Source organism: Gobio gobio, assembly GCF_949357685.1.
Source record: "Gobio gobio genome assembly, chromosome: 8".
Lineage (NCBI taxonomy): Eukaryota > Metazoa > Chordata > Actinopteri > Cypriniformes > Gobionidae > Gobio > Gobio gobio.
Window position 1 is genome coordinate 40,401,131 of NC_137114.1, and position 20,095 is coordinate 40,421,225.

General features: G+C 35.5%; 1 protein-coding gene across 1 annotated transcript; it reads right to left on the reverse strand.

Moving 5' to 3' along the window:
- Nucleotides 1-129: 129 nt before the first annotated feature.
- On the reverse strand, nucleotides 130-19,083 carry LOC307130436 (integrin alpha-E-like). Its single transcript, XM_079823401.1, has 32 exons — nucleotides 18,963-19,083; nucleotides 18,676-18,778; nucleotides 18,397-18,476; nucleotides 18,193-18,266; nucleotides 16,743-16,848; nucleotides 16,610-16,654; nucleotides 16,448-16,519; nucleotides 16,217-16,338; nucleotides 15,979-16,130; nucleotides 15,713-15,866; nucleotides 14,904-15,048; nucleotides 14,383-14,453; nucleotides 14,164-14,284; nucleotides 12,252-12,379; nucleotides 11,274-11,411; nucleotides 10,975-11,178; nucleotides 9,126-9,253; nucleotides 8,869-9,011; nucleotides 8,638-8,783; nucleotides 8,319-8,438; nucleotides 7,671-7,738; nucleotides 7,401-7,524; nucleotides 7,215-7,301; nucleotides 7,038-7,117; nucleotides 6,869-6,949; nucleotides 6,696-6,771; nucleotides 4,841-4,942; nucleotides 4,726-4,755; nucleotides 4,562-4,642; nucleotides 4,113-4,199; nucleotides 3,921-4,031; nucleotides 130-1,793 (listed from the first exon to the last, which is right to left on the reverse strand). The coding sequence occupies exons 1-32, from the start codon at nucleotides 18,988-18,990 to the stop codon at nucleotides 1,740-1,742; spliced, it is 3,261 nt and encodes a 1,086-aa protein (XP_079679527.1). The 5' UTR covers nucleotides 18,991-19,083; the 3' UTR covers nucleotides 130-1,739.
- Nucleotides 19,084-20,095: the final 1,012 nt, after the last annotated feature.

Genomic DNA, 20,095 nt, shown 5'->3' on the forward strand with positions numbered 1-20,095 from the left:
TCGGTGTTAGAACTAGCGATCTTCTGTTCATTTCTGCAAATGGATTCTTTCGAGCATATTGTTTCAAAGAACGTGTTCAAAAGTGCATCTTTTATGTCATACAAATATAATTAATCCCACAATAGCTTATAATGACATATATATTTTTTTTTTTTAGAAAAAAAAACGGAAAAAAAACTATGACCGGTATATAATGAACATATTAAAAACTGAATTGCATTTAATCTATTCGGCAAGTTATAACCCAACTATCTCTATATAATTAACATATAAAAAACTTTATGTATCCAACATTCAACAATTTTGCATTAATAAATGCTATTTAATAAAACATTTTAGTCAAACCAATTTAGTTTCATATGTCAAAAATGCACAAACATTTTTTCAAGACATTGTATTTGTGGCTTTTAATCATAGACTGTAAAAAATATAGCATTTAATCTATTATTAAGTTATACCCCAAATATCATCTCTATATTAACATATTAAAAACTGAATATATCCAACATTCAACAATTTTGCAATTGCATTAATAAATGCTATTTATTAAAGCATTTTTACTAAAACCATGTTGTTTCGTATTTGTCAAAAACGCACAAACATATTTTCATGACGTATTTGTGGCATTTAATCTATTCTGCTCTTAAATTAAATTATACCCCAAAATCATCTCTATATAATTAAAATATAAAAAACAGATTATGCATTCAATATTCAACAATTTTGCATTAATAAATGCTATTTAATAAAACATTTTAGTCAAACCAATTTAGATTCAAATATGTCAAAAATGCACAAACATATTTTCAACACATTGTATTTGTGGCATTTAATCTATTCTACTCTTATACCCAAATATCATCTCTATATAATTAACATATTAAAAACTGAATATATCCAATATTCAACAATTTTGTATTAATACATTTTATTGAAAAGTGAAAACCAATTTTTTTTCGTATGTCAAAAACGCACAAACATATTTCATGACACTGTATTTGTGGCATTTAATCTATTCAGCTCATAAATTATACCCCAAATATCATCTCACTCATCGGCTCGGCTTATTCGTGAACTAATTGTTCAGACCGATTCATCAACCAATTGGACATTCTTACACAGATTGAGAACGTATGGTGGAATAGCATTTGTTGACATTGGCATAATCGCACATAGCATTATGTTTATGTATTCAACATCATGTAAAATCTGTGTGTGCTGTCCATATTTCCGCACAGGCGGTGACATTCAATAATCAGATGTAAGCCTAAACATAGCCAGACATGTGAGAGCTCCATACAAGGGCGTATCACATGACCACGTGTATGTGTGGCTGTTTGTGTGTGAACCATGTCCAGCTGATTAACCACAAGTTATTTCCCATTTCAAATGAGTATGATCTCTCTGCTGGTCTCCCAGGCTGGTCAAAATGGTTAGGCTGGTTTTAGAAGAGGTTTGCACTTTTAAACTCGTCAGAACTGTCAGCCCACCACCTTGACTGTAATGGGAAATCATCTTAAACCATTATGGGATATTTAGGATTTACATTTATTTTAGATTTTGTCTAACATTCTTCCTGTACATACACAATTAAATACAATCAGTCATTAAACATTCCTTAATACTACATTGATAATAAAATAAAACAAGATTATAACTTTTATCTAAAAAACAACCATTGACACAAACTTAAGCAAGATATATGGGAATATATATTCCCTCCTGGGCATTGGTTGTCTTCAGTTTGGACTCTGTGCTTGGTCCACTTTATGGCGGCGACGGAAAAAGCCACACTAAAAAAATAAGATCACAAAGAGTCAGTGCATGTTGAGATAATGGTTCTGTTTGGAATAGCAGCTTACAACTCTTACTATTTCTGCAGTAAATTGTATGCAGACTGTGCGCAGGATGCAAATTTGACACATAAAATACAGATGACCAACTACATTCACAATTGCAATTCATTGAAAGAGATGTCACACCGATCACAAGTTCAGTATGGAGTACCGCAGGGCTCAGTGCTAGGACCGTTGCTTTTCACCCTGTACATGCTACCACTGGGAGATATCATTAGAAAGCATGGCGTTAGTTTTCATTGTTATGTTGACAATACTCAGCTCTATATTTCTTCACGCCCAGACGAAACTTACCAATTCACAAGATTAACGGAATGCATAGCTGATATAAAAAATTGGATGACTAGTAATTTCCTGCAACTCAATTCAGAAAAAAATTCATTTTTAATTATTGGACAAAAAAGCTCCACAAGTACTAACCTAGAATACTGTCTAACACTTGATGGCTGCTCTCTCAAGTCCTCGTCGTCTATGAGGAACCTGGGTGTGCTCTTTGATACCAATCTCTAATTTGAAAGCCACGTTTCTAGCATCTGTAAAACTGCATTCTACCATCTTAAAAATATATATAAATTACGGCACATGCTCTCAATGCAACATGCTGAACAGTTAGTTCATGCGTTCATGACCTCAAGGCTAGACTATTGTAATGCTCTACTGGGTGGTTGCCCTGCTCGCTTAATAAACAAACTCCAGCTGGTCCAAAACGCAGCAGTTCGAGTTCTTACTAGAACCAGGAAGTATGACCATATTAGCCCGGTTCTGTCAACACTGCACTGGCTCCCTATTAAACATTGCATACATTTTAAAATCTTGCTTATTACTTGCAAAGCACTAAATGGTTTAGCTCCCCAGTACTTGAGCGAGCTCTTAACACATTGTACTCCATCACGTCTACTGCGGTCTCAAAATTCTGGCCAGTTGATAATACCGAGAATATCCAAATTTTTTTCAACTGCAGGCGGTCGATCCTTTTCCTATTTAGCACCTAAACTCTGGAACAGTCTTCCTAGCATTGTTCAGGAGGCAAACACACTCTGTCAGTTTAAATCTAGACTAAAAACACATCTCTTTACTATGGCATACACATAAAACACTTTTTCAATTCAATGATTGTTAGACTGCATTAACTAGGTCCGCCGGAACAGGGAACACTTCCCATAACACCTGATGTACTCGTTACATCATAAAAAGGATGGCATCCACACTGATAGTCTCTCTGTTTTATCCCAAGGTTTACTGCAGTCAGCCGGATCCGGGCCGTATCCAGATCAGATGGTGGACCTGCGCCCAGACATGACCAACGCATGACCCTGAAGTGTCATCAGAGACCGTGCCAATTAGACTCCCCCTGAAAGTGCCTCATCGACACGGCATCCTCAATAAACCCGTCTCCGGCGTGATGCCTCCGATCGTTCGAATATTCCTATTTAATAATTGTTAAATCGATATGTCATCCTCAATAAACCCGTCTCCGGCGTGATGCCTCCGATCGTTCGAATATTCCTATTTAATAATTGTTAAATCGATATGTCATCCTCAATAAACCCGTCTCCGGCCTGACGGCTCCGATCTTTCGAATATTCCGATCTAATATGATCCCTGACCTGTAAAGTTGTCAAAATAACAATCGTACGCTGTTTGTTAATTGGCCAGAGGAGAACTGGGACCCCAACTGAGCCTGGTTTCTCCCAAGGTTTATTTTTCTCCATTAGGCCACCTGATGGGGTTTTGGTTTCCTTGCCACTGTTGCCTTTCACTTGGCTTGCTCAGTTGGGGACACTCAATTTTCAACTAAATATCCAAATAAATCTAATATAAACTAAAGTACTGATCTAATTACTTATCTAATGCCCACATTGTCACTGTATGATAATTGAAATGAGCTAGATGACATCACCGTTTTATAAAATACAATTCTGTTGCATTATTGTAAAATAATGCAACAGTAAAAAGCGCTATATAAATAAACTTGACTTGACTTGCTCGACTCGATCTTCCTAAAGAAAGAACCGTGTAATATCATTATCAATCGTGGGGACAGAAAGGAAGGGTTAATTTTACCTTTATGAGAATGATAATAATGATTATCAGGAGCAGAAATCCTCCTATGGATCCTCCAATGATGGCACCTTTAGATGACGTCACGATCAGCTTCGTAACCATCACCTCCACCTGCATTGCATTAAAAAAAATCTCTCAGCCACTAAATGCTTGATAACATGTTTGCATGCTTGAAAAGGTTCTGCCATTCACCGTAACGGTCCTTGAATTATCCTTCACAGCATAGACGGTCTCATCAAAGCTGTATTTTCCTACGGCAGTGATCTTGTCAGATTTTTCCTATAGGTTTGAAAAGTTATATTATATAAACAGTATGTTGATGCACATGATTATCACTATACCTGGACTAATTGCTGCTTTCATGTCGTAATTACCGTAATTTTGAGATGAAAACACGTGACATTCTACTCAGAGCTGTATTGTGCGTTTCGAAATTGTGTTTTTATGACAACACTATCAACAGCTAAAGTAATCTGCATTGGTCAGGTGGTACAATGGTCACATGGTACAAGTATAGGAGCTCTCAGAAAATTCCCAGCTTACAAGTTTTAATTACAAGCTCTACAAGGACTATTTTTACAAGTTGAAATCGCCTAATCACGGTAATTATGACATGCGTGGACGCACCTATACAACTATACCTGAACATCATGTATCAAAACATTGGCATCAATGATGATTTGCTGCAGCTCTTTCATGGTACATCTGATGATATAGGGTCCCTACAGGCACAAAAATATAAATGTATTTTAAATGTAAAAAAGTTTTTTGAAAGCATGATCATTATTTCCGGGTAATATCTTACCTCCACTTTATTTTTTTGCCAAACACATTCCTAATGCGAAAGGAGAAATAGTTGTTAATGTGAAAGCTTTCATGTTTATGTTCACTCTATGCACTAAATATTTCATGTGTGGTACCTCCGGTTTGACACTTGTGATGTGCAGATCGGTTTTGTAGGTGTCCTTTGTTATGTTTACAACTACGTCGATTGTAGCGCCATACTTATTTTCACCTGCAAACTAAATACAACAAAATATATTAAATGTATAATATAAATACACTATATTGCCAAAAGTTTTGGGATAACTGCCTTTACATGTACATGAACTTTAATGACATCCCATTCTTAATCCGTAGGGTTTAATATGGAGTTGGCCCAGCTTTTGCAGCTATAACAGCTTCAACTCTTCTGGGAAGGCTTTCCACAAGCTTTAGGAGTGTGTTTATGGGAATTTTTGACCATTCTTCTAGAAGCGCATTTGTGAGGTCAGGCACTGATGTTGGATGAGAAGGCCTGGCTCGCAGTCTCTGCTCTGATTCATCCCAAAGGTGTTCTATCGGATTGAGGTCAGGACTCTGTGCGGTCCAGTCAAGTTCCTCCACACCAAACTCGCTCATCCATGTCTTTATGGACCTTGCTTTGTGCACTGGTGAGCAGTCAGGTTAAAACCATAGACTGTAAAAAAATATGGACGTAATGTCCGTTACGTCTCTCATAGAATTCTGAAGAGCCGTTTTGAAGTGCAAAGTAGGGTCGAGTTGGCTGTTGCCATCTTGGCAGCGCGTCATCGCACATCACTCCCGGATAATAGAAAATGGGCAAAGAGGCGGGACTTGGGTGGAGCTGAGGGGACACGATGACTAACAGACAGCAGGTGAATGGCTATCCTCCTGTCACTCAAAGTGGCCACGCCCTTAATTATGCAGGACTTTAAAGCTTTATATAATGTAAACGAATGAGTTCTAAAAAAAAATCACCCCCCTCACAGTTGTCATGAAGGACAAAATTAGGTTTATTGACCAAAACCACAATTTGTACCAGGCTGTAAACATGTGTTTTTCTGCTGTAAAGTTGGGCATTTTAACATGGGGCTCAATGAGATTCTGCTCCCTTCTGGAGCCTGTCCCTAGCGGCCAGTCGAGGAATTGCAGTTTAAGTCTCTTCTGTATTGTCGGAGGTTGCCGGTTGAAACAGGAAGGGGCCATCCCCAAACTGTTCCCACAAAGTTGGGAGCATGAAATTGTCCAAAATATCTTGGTGTGCTGAAGCATTAAGAGTTCCTTTCACTGGAACTAAGGGGCCAAGCCCAACCTCTGAAAAACAACCCCACACCAGAATCCCCCCCTCCACCAAACTTTACACTTGGCAAAATGCAGCCAGGCAAGTACCGTTCTCCTGGCAACCGTCAAACCCAGACTCATCCATCGGATTGCCAGACAGAGAAGCGTGACTCGTCACTCCAGAGAACACGTCTCCATTCCTCTAGAGTCCAGTGGCGGCGTGCTTTACACCACTGCATCCCACGCTTTGCATTGCACTTGGTGATGTAAGGCTTGGATGCAGCTGCTCGACCATAGAAACCCATTCCTTGAAGCTCTCTACGCACTGCTCTTGAGCTAATCTGAAGGCCACAAAAAGTCGGAGGTCTGTAGCTATTGACTCTGCAGACTCTTCGTGGCTGAGTTGCTGTTGTTCGCATTTGCTTCCACTTTGTTATAATACCACTAACAGTTGCCTGTGGAATATTTTAGTCGTGAGGAAATTTCACTAATGGACGTGCTTGAATTCACTGAGCTCCTGAGAACGACCCTTTCTTTCACAAATGTTTGTAGAAGCATCTGCATGCCTAGGTGCTTGATTTTATACACATGTGGCCGTGGAAGTGATTGGAACATCCGAATTCAATGATTTGGGGTGTCCCAATACGTTTGGCAATATAGTGTATATGAACATAACAATTAGCCAGTTCTTATGTGATTTATATACTGTACCTGAAATACAAACTGCATCGTTTGAGTGTCTCCTTTTGCCCCCTCTTCAATACGGAGTCTATTTGGGGAGGCTGTGCTGATGTTGCGAAATAAATCAATAAATAAATATGCTTTAATATTACAAAATCAAGAGGTTAAACGCAAAATACTTATCAGGTTGTTCGTTCACTTACCCAGTCAGCTGGATTGGTAGAGAATACATCACATTAAATGCATATATTTTTGAGTCCAGAAACTGAGAGCCTTGATTCTGACTAAAACCAGAGAATTTTTTTTTTAATGCACATTTAAAAAATTAGAAACTGATTTTTATATAAAAAGCAAGAGAAATAGCTCTCCAACCTGGTTAGAGTAGCGATAATCTCAGAATTCCTCAACTCAGATTTGATGTCATTGAGCTGCCAGAGGATGAAGAGGTTGGTCTGGGAAATGAAAAATAAAACGACAACAACCCTTCATTAGTGGAAAAATCAGGGCAAATGATATCAGAATTCTTATGTTTCAAAGATAAAGTCACACCTGTGCGTCTCTTTTGAAAACAGGGTGTTGAATATTACACTGTATCTGATTGTCATTCTTCACGGGGCAGGTGGCACCTTCTATTTTCTGTAAGCGAGACACCAAACCAGGTTATCCTGTATATACTAAATGTATCAGTAGCAGATGTAATTGCAAGTCTTATGAAGATGAGGTTGTGTTTTTTACCTTCTGACTGAGTATACTGGGGTAGGTCAAAGTCAGGGTGGTCATATAGGAAGGGTCTTCAGTATTCGTGAGATTGAAGATGATATTCAAGCTTTGAGTTTCTCCAATGATGATCATAGTTTCACTGCAATGTAAATTATTTTAGTTAGGCTACACAAAAAAAATCTAACAATCATTTTACATTTCTTGTAGATAGATGTGTCTGGGGTCCTCAGGGGCCCCTTTTAAAATCAAAATAGAATTAATTGAATTAATGTCATCAGTACATACCTAATTTTTGAATCAGATATTGTAATATTTGGTTTACAATCAGCAGTGCAATCATTTTCAAAGGGAATCTAAAAATAACAAAACATGTAAATACATAGCTTGCTATGATCATTTGAAATGTTATTACAGAAATGTAATGACATTTCATGAAAAATTCCTTTTTAAAAATCAAATAATACTTGGTATTCATAAAAAATTACAGTAAAAACATGTATATAGTTACAAAGGATTTCTATTTCAAATAAATGCTGTTCCTTTGAACTTTATATTTATCAAAGAATCCTGAAAAAAATTAAGCAGCACAACTATTTTCAACATTTCTAATAATTATTATTTCTTGAGCAGCAAGAATGATTTCTGAAGGATCATGTGACTCTGAAGACTGGAGTTATGATGCTTCTGCTTTTCCATCACAGGAAATCACATTTTAATATATCTATTTAATAAATCACATTTTAAAATATCTTTACAAATATATTTATTACAGTTATATTACTTTTTACTAAATTGATAATTAAATAAATGCAGCCTTGGTGAGAAACTTCTTTCAAAAACACAAAAAAACTTCCCAACCCTGAACTTTTGAACAGTAGTGTACACAAGAGCTTTTGAAACTTTTATGAATATTCTGAGAAATATTTTTTTTACCTCCTTGACAACCTCAGTTTGACTAAATATGTCATGAATTCGGGTAGGGGGTCCATTTGGGTTGGGGGCCAAAGAAAAATTCATCTTGATTTTAATAGGTGAAAAACAATCAAAACAGCCCTGAAAGGAAGACAATCAGTCAATATCACAAAGAAAGGATCATAGCTCTCAAATGATTTTTGCAACAAATAATATGTTCAATGAATACTGTTAACTCAATTTGGAGTGGAATAGGCTGGATGTCTGTTCCTCTTGTAGCATTTTATTTTCTTAAACAAGTTGGGTAGGAAAAAAAGAAGCAAACAAAGAGGCAACGTACCGAATATTGTAGGTTGATATGTGTGCACTCTGCCTCTGGTGTCCAAGTAAAAGTGCTTTTTAATTGATCGCTGTTGTCAGCAGTGACGCGCTTTTTCTTTACATCAGAATCCAAGTCAATTTGGTACTGAATACGGAGTGTTTCAGCTAAAATGACAGAAAGTGAATTGTGGTTAAAATAATCATGAGGATTGCTTTGGATCAAGAATACTGACTGAAATGAAACACTTACACTGTTGTCTTCCCTTTGTCACCGTAAAACATACATCGAACCCTATTCTAAACTTGCTGGATAATTCATGCATCTGTTGAGCCAGAGGAATGTTTTTTATTTCAATCATTATAGCTGGTTTGACAATCACAACAGGGATAGTCCTGCAAAAAAAACAGTATAAACATGAAGCAACATCCAAAGAGAAGGTTTCCCTATCCTACAATGAAACAGAATGTATACTGAAATATAATTGAAACAAAATGTTTTTTACTCACTCAAAAACAGTCACTCTCTTTTGACTTCCAACAGCGATGCAGGGGTTATTTGTTGCCGTTGCAGGAGCGCCACTTACTGACTGACCAAAGTGCACAAGTTTCATTCCAAAATCTGAGGGGGAAATTTTCTAGGGAGGAAACAGCCAAATATATTTGAAAACACTGAGATGGAACATTAAAGCAACCGCCTTAAAGGGTTAGTTCACCCAAAAATGAAAATTCTGTCATTAATTACTCACCCTCATGTCGTTCGACACCCGTAAGTCCTCCGTTCATATTCGGAACACAAATGAAGATATTTTAGTGTAAAGCTGATGGCTGAGAAAGGCTTCAGATAGGCCTCCATTGGCATTCAGTACATTAATACTCCCAAGACCCAGAAAAGGCACTTAAAACGTAGTTACAAAGTCCATCTCACCACAGTGGCTCTACAATCATTTTACGATGCGACGACAATAGTTTTTGTGCGCAAAAAAAAATCAAAATAACACCTTTATCCAACTTGTTATTGCCTTCCGTGTATGCCTCCACGACGCATGCGCGAGAATATGACGTAGCGCCGGCGTTCGGGAATCCATGAAATGCACACTTTAGCCCGATTTTGAGAACTATGGCGAGAACTAAAGCACGATCAATGTAGAATTCAACAGCTTAGACACGCGCGTCTTCCTCTGCTTGTCAACAAATCGCTTCTGGGTCATGTGTCCGAACGCCGGATCTGCGTCATATTCTCGCGCATGCGTCGTGGAGGCATACACGGAAGTCGAGAACAAGTTGGATAAAGGTGTTATTTTGATTTTTTTTTGCGCACAAAAACTATTGTCGTCGCATCGTAAAATGATTGTAGAGCCACTGTGGTGAGATGGACTTTGTAACGACGTTTTAAGTGCCTTTTCTGGGTCTTGGGAGTATTAATGTACTGAATGCCAATGGAGGCCTATCTGAAGCCTTTCTCAGCCATCAGCTTTACACTAAAATATCTTCATTTGTGTTCCGAATATGAACGGAGGTCTTACGGGTGTCGAACGACATAAGGGTGAGTAATTAATGAAAGAATTTTCCTTTTTGGGTGAACTAACCCTTTAAGTGGCGAATGGCAATTTTTGAATACATTTGTCACGTGTTGTCTGTGTAGTTCTGCGTCTGTCATGTGCTGATTAGTTTCCATGGTGTCTAATTATTTAATTCCTCAGCCAGCTGTTCCCGTTTAGTTCCCTCATTTACCCTGTGTATGTATTCTCCCTGTTTAGTTCTGTCGTAGTCGGTTATTGTTCGTGTGTACTCGTTCCTGTGTCTACACGCTGTTACGTTCTGAGCACCTGCTTGTTGAATTAAAACTTGTACACAGTTTGGAATCGACTTTCGTCTGTCTCCTTCATCTCCGGGTTTGTGACAAAAATAGGGGGGCAAAAATAAAAGGGGGCTATATTTTGTGTCTATAGAAGAAGCCGGCTCCTAATCTTTCATAACATTTCATAATTTGGGGTAAATGATAATGAAGCAAAAGATGCCAAATCATGCAGTTGTATTACATATTCAAAAAAATGACTGGCTTATTATGTAAGGGTCATGATTTTCACCATCAAGTGTCTATATGAAGAGATTCAGTTCTGCATTTTATCATGGTAAATTAATCGTTTTATTATTTGTATTATTTATTATTTCATTTTATGAATTTGACATGAGTAAAATGTCTTTAAATAATGAATATAATGTACTGTTCTAATAATTATCTGCATCATGTCTACATGATCTTTGGGGGGGGGGGGGGGGGGGGTTGTCCAGATATTGTCCAAGATTTATAAAAAATCTCAAGTGTAAAGAAAATGTGCTGAATGCTGATACTCACTTGTGAAAACTTAAGGCCATCTTTGAATCCACTGTAAATGTAAATGCTTCCCGAGGAATCCGTTTCCAGAGGAGCGCCCACTGCTACATCATTGTGCCCATTCCCATCAATATCTCCTATAGAGCCGATGGCTGCACCAAACCTTGCAAACGTCTGTCCCGCATCACCCTGCAGCTCCATGGTCACGCTCCCAAACCTGTCATGCTTTGGGATGATTTCAAAATAACCTCATTAGATACAAATTATGTTATACTATTTCCCACACGTATCCAGGAGCTGAAAGGAGAGTGTGATCTTACCTGATTCAATCTGTACACAAGCACTTTGCCTTCTTCCCCATTTTTATGGAAATGTGGTGCTCCAACTAATAGATGATCTGTGTATTGGTTCTTATCAATGTCCAAGGCACAAAGAACTGATCCAAAGTAAGATCCAACCTATGACAATTGTACTTCACTTAATAATTATCATATTAGCAAATACATACATTTGGGCTTGTTAGTGTATCAGAAGAAAAATACTCAGTAAAGTAATTAAAAAAAAAGGTTTTAAAAGTTCATAGTAACATATTTAAATTACATATATATTAAATACTTCATTTATTATGAATTTATAATATGTACACCATTTAAAGATTACTCAATTCAAAATATATACATTTGAACCTGGACCACAAAACCAGTCATAAGGGTGTAATTTATGAAACTGAAAATTAAGGTGAATAAATAAGCTTTCCATTGATTTATGGTTTGTTAGGATATGACAATATTTGGCCGAGATACTATTTGAAAATCTGAAATCTGAGGGTGCAAAAAATCTAAACATTGAGAAAATCGCCTTTAAGTTGTCCAAATGAAGTCCTTAGCAATGCATATTACTACTAATAATAAAGTTTTGATATATTTACGGTAGGACATTTACAAAATATCTTCATGGAACATAATCTTTACTTAATATCCTAATAATTTTTGGCATAAAGAAAAATCGATAATTTTGACACACACAATGTATTGTTGGCTACTGCCACAAATATACCCGTGCGACTTATGACTGGTCCAGGGTCACACACATATACATATATGCCAAAAATTATTAGGATATTAAGTAAAGATCATGTTCCATGAAGATATTTTGTAAAATTCCTATACCGTAAAGATATCAAAACTTTATTATTAGTAATATGCAATGTATTTGAGAGCATAGAATTATTTTAGACTTTTAAACTTAAAAAAATTATAACAGTCAGTGTTAATATCAATAGTATTGATTACAAATACCTGATCTCCCTGGAGCACATACTCTTCAGAATCGTCAAAGATAAATACTCCACCAGTCAGGTTATACCGTGGTGCACCAGATATGAAGAGAGTTTTACCGGATAAATGAGCAGAAGTGACGCTATAACCTGTGATCAGGAAAGAGATTCAACAAACATAAAACTGAGATATACACTCTAAAATAAATGGTGCTATATGGCACCAATGTGTTTCTTGGTCGTAATCATAGGGGAACCACTTTTGGTGCTATATAGCGCCATATCTTAACATGTTCTGTATATAGTAGTGGTGCTATATAGCACCTTAGTCCAAGAACCGCTGAAGAACCTCTGAAGAACCACTGAAGCACCAGGATTGGTGCTATACAGCACTTAAAGAGGTTCCCCTATGATTACGAGCCAAGAACCATTTTTAATGCCATTTTTTTTTTACTAATAATTAATGATTATACTAATATATTATTAAAGGCTGCTAGGAAGATGATTATTGTGAACTGGATGACACTGCATGAACCTAACTTACCAGAATGGACACGCAGACTGAAACAAGAGATATATATATATATATATATATATATCAGTGGCGAGCGGTGACTTTTTTAACCGGATATGCTGGGCGACATGTTATGTCAAAAATGCACCTGGTGCAAACTGCATGGGTTTATAATAAGCGCGTTAGCTCTACACAGAGTGTTAGCTGCTCAGTTCCTTACTCTCATGACACATGGAAACACAGCTAAAAGTTTCCTAATATATTTGACCATTTATTGAAAGTAGTCTACATTTACCTGTTGATGTCTTCACAAGCACCCGTAAAAGCTGTTGAGTTGTGTTTGAGTTGAGTCAGGCGTGACGCGCGAAAGGGGCATTTGCAAAATATGCTGTGTGTCGCAGAAACTACATGCTACACCTTTAAACGGTACGACACATCGGCTGAGGACACGCTAATCTAAATTAGAGACAACAAATAAGAAACACCATGGCAGGCGTCAATCTAAATTTCTGCCAGATGTGTTTATTTATTTATTTATTATGAATTAAAAATAAGTATTATACATAAATTATAAATAAAATATTATTAGAATAAATGTAAATATAATAGAAATAATAGTATTACAGTAGTATTATACGTTTTCGTTAACAATACATTTCCCTATGGAGAAAATAAAATACTATGAAATTAGTTTCAGTTATGAATGTTTCATAGTTTTTCACTTGATTTCGAGTAGTTCATTCTGTATCAAATACAGTGTGATTTGGTTTATCGACATCTGGAAGCAGCAACACATTTTTCCTCTTGGACGAGAGATACACAGTCAGCTTTCCCTATATATATATATATATATATATATATATATATATATATATATATATATATATATATATATATATATATATATATATATATATATATATATATATATATATAATTTTTTTTTGAGAAAATGACTGCTGAACTCCAGTTTTTCACTCAAAATACTAATGTATGATGTATGAATTCTGCAGATAATGTGACAGGATGTAGTGTAATTGGACCCTATATTATATTATTATTTTATTACTTTATTTATTTACTATATATATATATATATATATATATATGTTTTTTTTTTCAAAACGCAACAAATCCATTTTGATTAATTTTAGTAAAAATGTGTTAAAGAGAGAGTGAGTGGAGATGGGGTACAAACATGACAGAATAACAAGCTGGATATCAGTGGTTCAATACCAACCAGATACAATACATATTTTGGTGGGAACTAATGTTTTTTTTTTAAATGGCTTTTATTGCCTTTTGGAACCAAACTCATTATATATATATATATATATATAAATATTCAATAATTAGTTACATTTATATAGCGCTTTTCTGGGTGATAATATACATATATATTTAAAATTAACTTACTCACCTAAATAAGAAAATTTGGGTCCATTATTACTGTCATTCATAAATTTCACAGTGCTGTCAGATTTCAAAATGACCCCACCACTCCAGTCATAGGCACCAACTGCTCCAAAAAGAACCGATTTCTATGCAAAAAGCAAAACAAATTCATGTTAATTGTATATCAAACATCCACACAAGTTCTTAGATAACAAAAAACACACAAAAAAAATATCCTACTTACGTCCTGCACAATATGGGAACTGAATCCAGCTTCTGCGAGCTGGAATTTAAATCCTTCACCTTGCTGAGTGCCTGAGACACAAAGTGGTCATATATTGCATGAAACTCATTTTATTTGGTAAAACTCACATTAATATTATATTGCATATACAGTAACAAGTCTTTATGGACAAGTTATTGAATCATTCACTCAACCGATTCCTTCAAGCACAATGGTTTTACAAAACACTATCATATTACGTGTGCTGATTAGAGGCGCAGCGCTTGATTCTGCTTTAGCTTTGAACAATTTTCATTGGTAGTGCAAAAATAGATAACGTAACTGGAAATGTTTTTTTTTTTAATGTTTTACTCAATATTTACTTGTTTACTGAAATTTTATATAAAAGCAGTACCACTTTTTATTTTTTATTTTTTTATTTAGGCTACAGCAGCTCATCCAATCAGATTTTAGCATTGGAACAATCCACCAAACTGGCTTTCTCTATTATATAGCAGAATGTTTGATGAAAACTTTCTTACCTTCAACCCCAACTATACTTTTCTCCAGTTTGGACAGAATGTCATCTAATGCAGCATAATTGGAAACGTTGAAAAACTGACCAGGATCTGCTATTTCCATCATCTCATTAATTGCGTCTTTGTTAGACAGAACTTCGTTACCAACCTAAAGATAGCATGATGTTATTAAGCGTAAGTATGGGTTGCAAAGGGGCTGAAGATTTCCAAAAAATCCTGGAAAGTTTCCAAAAACTGGATGTATTAAATAAAACTAGGGCTGTCAAAAGATGAATCGCGATTAATCGCATCCAAAATAAAAGTTTGTGTTTACATAATATATGTTTGTGTACTCTGTTAATTATTATTTATATATAAATACACACACAAGCATGTATATATTTAAGAAAAAAATATTATTTTTATATATAAAACATTTATATTTATATATATTATAGATTATATAAATGTATATACAGTATATACATGCAAATATTTCTTAAATATATACATGAATGTGTGTGTATTTATATATAAATAATAATTAACAGAGTACACAAACATATATTATGTAAACACAAACTTTTATTTTGGATGCGATTAATCACGATTAATCTTTTGACAGCCCTAAATAAAACATAAACATCATTAACTATACAATAACAAACTCTGAGTAATATAGCTGATATGAGTTTTTGAGTGAACCTAAAAGTATCTACAAGGACAGATTAAAATAATTGACAGTAATCTGCAATTGTAATTCGAATGGATGATGTACTATTCAAAAACGTTTAAAAAATGCTAGAGAAATAAGTAGTAAACAGGACACTTACTCCTATGGAATAGCGATTGACACCTTTCATTTGTGGCATGTTCAAAACATCAGTAAGATTCATTGTGTCTCCCAAAATTTTCCCGTCAGACAAAACAATTATGATTTTTTTGGAGTTATTTTTTGATCCATTCTCAGGGATGAAAATATTTGTACTGTAAACAACCAATGAAACCATGATATTAACATATCACCAACATAAGTGCTACATGCTAATCAAACACTTAAGGTATAAAATGTCTAGAATTCCTTAATTGGTAAACTCACAGGACATGATGGATGGCCGAGGCAGTCTTTGTGAAACGCCCAATTTGCTTTATTTCCTTGATCTTTTCCAATGTTCTTGCACCGTCCCCACTGTCTAGAAGTGAGAACTCTGTCCTGGTTATGTTGCCATATTGCACTACTGCAAAGTCACACTGAGGAGAGAGTTTTAGATAACATACCTGTTAAATTGCACAAAATAGCAACAAATTTGTTATAAAATCCTTTAGTTTATACTTGCATCGAAACATGCTTTCCAAACATTGACAATGACATTGTAGATGAAGTCTTTGGCTCTCTCGAAGTCGACAGCGTCAATGCTACCAGAGCCATCCAGCACAAAAGCAATCTCTGTCCCAGCATCTAAAAAATACATTCTTAAGTATCAGTACAAGAATAATGGTTCTTTTAAAACATTGTTCTATCTGTAGTTATGGTACTGATTTATCAAAGGCTAAACATAGACCAGCACCGTCATCATCTTCATCTTCATCTGTTTTTGTGTCACTGTCCGCCTGGGCATCTCTTCTCATCCTCTGTTTAACTTGTGATCATTGACAGAAATGTAAATTAGCAATCAGATTCTTTAAATGAGTCACAACAGCTTATTTCGTTTTATCTCAGCTGGGCTCACCTTGATCGATACTTCTACCTCGATTGTTGTTGTTGTTGCTGTTGACTGAGATAAAAAAGAGATTTAGGAAAATCAGGGGTAGGATTTTATCTGTACGAATCTGAAATACCATTATCAAATCATCCATACATACCTAATTCAACAGGATTCAGTTCGACTTTCTCAATGGGAGTCATCAGTTGGCAATTTCCGTTCAAATCCTCAGTTGCTGACTTCTTTTTGCGAACTTGATTACACATCTTGGGAGGGAAAAAAAACACACAAATCTAAATATCTCGATTGTATCTTTCACCAAAGTCATTACTCTTTGTATTCGGCCATCAAATGAAAATTAGCCCATGATTTACTGACCCTCAAGCCATCCTAGGTGTATATGACATTCTTCTTTCAGACGAATAAAATCGGAGTTATATTAAAAATGTCCAAGCTTTATAATGGCAGTGAATTGTTGTTTCGTTTTTGAAGTCCATAAAAGTGCGTCTATCCATCATATAACTGCTCCACACGGCTCCGGGGGGTTAATAAAGGCCTTCTGAAGCAAAGCGATGCGTTTGTGTAAGAAAAATATCCATATTTAAAACTTTATAAGGTAAAATATCTAGCTCCCGCCAGATCGGAAAAAACGTAACTGGTGTGCAATGTCGTCAGACAACGACGAGAGGCACTACACTTTTTCCCTAAGTTGAATACGGAAGGCGATCTGGTGGAAGCTAGATATTTTACTTTATAAAGTTTTAAACATGGATATTTTTCTTAGACAAACACATCGATTTGCTTCAAAAGGCCTTTATTAACCCCCCGGAGCCGTGTGGAGCAGTTATATGATGGATGGATGCACTTATATGGACTTCAAAAACGAAACAACCATTCACTGCCATTATAAAGCTGGGAAGAGCCAGGACATTTTTAATATAACTCTGATTTTATTCGTCTGAAAGAAGAATGTCAGTCATACACACCTAGGATGACTTGAGGGTGACTAAATCATGGGCTAATTTTCATTTTTGGTTGAACTATCCCTTTAATTTGTGGTACATTTGTAACTCACAATGACAGAATCGCTCTGATTGAGAGTTGACTGAGAGTACATTGTTTTATTTTAGAGATGTTTTCACTAGGGAAGTGCCGTCACTATGGTTTTGGCTGAAGTCACAGTTTTGACTCACAATGTTTTATGACATCCTCCTGATAGTCACAAGCATGATCCTGAACAATTTCCCCTAATGTCCCAATACATACAAACAAATACAATTCCCAAGAAATAACTGTGGTATCCCAACATTTCTGGTCCTATTTAACTTAACTTAAACTATTTACCATTTTCCTACTCTCTAAAAGATTATTTCCTGTACTCTGAAGGAGAACCGACACATTTATGTCTGTCACGGATGTGAAGGGGAAGCCAGACACTCTGTGGTTTTACAGTGAAAATGCTGTGAGACAGACACAAAACCTTTAGCGAACTACACGATATCTGATTATGAGCAGTTTACTTCTCGTTTTCAATAGCTCAACCTTTTGTGAGATTTAGTTGTGAATAAAACAACTTTTGACCATTCCAACATCCCTGTTTTCATACATACCACAAAGTGTTCCTCTTCTGATATCACGCTAGCAGCTACGGATGCTACTGGTCTCAGGCCTGTTGGTTTTTCATCTTTAAACGATATATTGATATAATACGATTTTTACAGTGAAAGCAAAGTGAGGACATTATTGTGAAATTAACCAAGTTAAGTTTACATTTTGAAATGAGCTTCTTTATGAAAAGATAAAGACAAACTTACCATTCAAATTTACTTTGACGCATTCATCATTTAGAGTGCAGCTGAAAAGTTCTCCATTTGATGGGGAAGGAATAAAAACTCTAGAACAGGACAAATTAGTAAAATTTTACTAAAATAGATAAATAATGTTCTTTGCAATGACCTATAAGGTCATAAAGAACATTGATAAGGTCATCGTAAAGAACATTTATTAGGTCATCGTAAAGAACATTTATTTATCTACTTTAGTAAAATGAAAGAATTATCTAAATAAATAAAAAAATGTCATAAATTACTAACCCATCTTTCGATTGGACAACGGTTTGCCCAAAGAGTGGATCATCATTTGTGAAATGCTTCACTGGAGATATCTGAATGTTGAACCCGGTCACACTGCATATGACTGTAACATACAAAATAAAGAGAAAAACTTGAAATGATTCAGTCTGTAGAATACCACATGTTTTTATAATAATCCTTTTTATAATAATTTCTACTTATAAATACGTGTTTAAAACAAACATACATAAATACTTTAAATAATTCATTGTAAACATTGATTATCAACACTTTAAATAAATACATACCAATCAAAAATGGCAGTCCTTTGTACATTTTGTGAATTTGATCAATTCCACGCTTTTAAAAAAACATATCGGCACACTGAGACAGAAAGCAGCTCGTTGTGGTGTTGAAAGAACAGCACACGCTGTTAAACCCTCCTCCTTGACACACTTCAGACACGGCACATTTACTCTAGTGAAGAGAATTTACATTTTATAACAGTTTTTTTGTTCTTTTTCTTTTTTAATTGTAAAAACGGTATAAACTCTGAAATAAGAGCCTCGGTAATGAATGTTAAGTACATGCCAACACGATCAGAGCATAACTATACTTGGGCAGGATCACAAAAAGCATTGTCACACACAACACTGACATGGTCAGTGACAAGAAAAAGTCCAAATTATAAGTCAGTGTTTCATTTTTAAGTGGTCACAATTGACATGGTCCACTCAAATGAAACACTTGTGTGATTTTTTTCAAGGCTGTCACATGATTTGTGTGCTTCTCATCCAGATCTGAAAATAAACTTGCTATTGGTCCAATGTTCAAGTCTCAAAACAATATGAAATTGTGATTTTAAACTAAATGTATTTTCTATTCTATCAAAATGGACCACTGGAAGAAAATGTGGTCATTTTATTTTAGAATTTTATTTTATTTTATTTTCACTCTTTTTAAAGTGAGTGAGATCCCCATTAATTATCACTGGCGTACTATAGCTCACTAGTTTTGCAAGAAATGTATCTTAACCTCTGTGACGATCTCACGCTGATATTGTTACAGGATGTGGTGAATATGGAAACCAGCAACTCTAACTGTGACAGTAAACTAGGCTAGTCTACCCTCAGCCCTCCGTTTTTAAATAGACCTCAAAATGTATATTATGTAGCAAGAGTATACAAGCAATTTCATTTGAATCTTTAATCACATTCATAGAAATAGTAGAAAATAGTATGGTTAGGGGTATAAGACAAACTGAAAAAGAATTGTGTAAAAAAAAAAACCTTGAAAGGAACAGAACAGAAGTATTATTGTTTCTTGCTAATGACTATTCAATCTATTAGGTGATGCCATTTTAGAGTGAGCTACACTCTAAAAAAAAAGGCTCGTAATCATAGGGGAACCTTTTTTAGTGCTATATAGCACCAATTTTGGT

Bases quoted from the DNA above. Each gene is read 5' to 3' on its own strand.
- LOC307130436 (XM_079823401.1), bottom strand. From the start codon at position 18,990: ATGTACAAAGGACTGCCATTTTTGATTG. The intron at 16,655-16,742 runs GTATGTATGGAT...TTTTTATCTCAG, and splicing joins ACTGAATCCTGTTGAATTAG to TCAACAGCAACAACAACAAC. The intron at 4,200-4,561 runs GTATAGTTGTAT...TCAAACCTATAG, and splicing joins TTTTGATACATGATGTTCAG to GAAAAATCTGACAAGATCAC.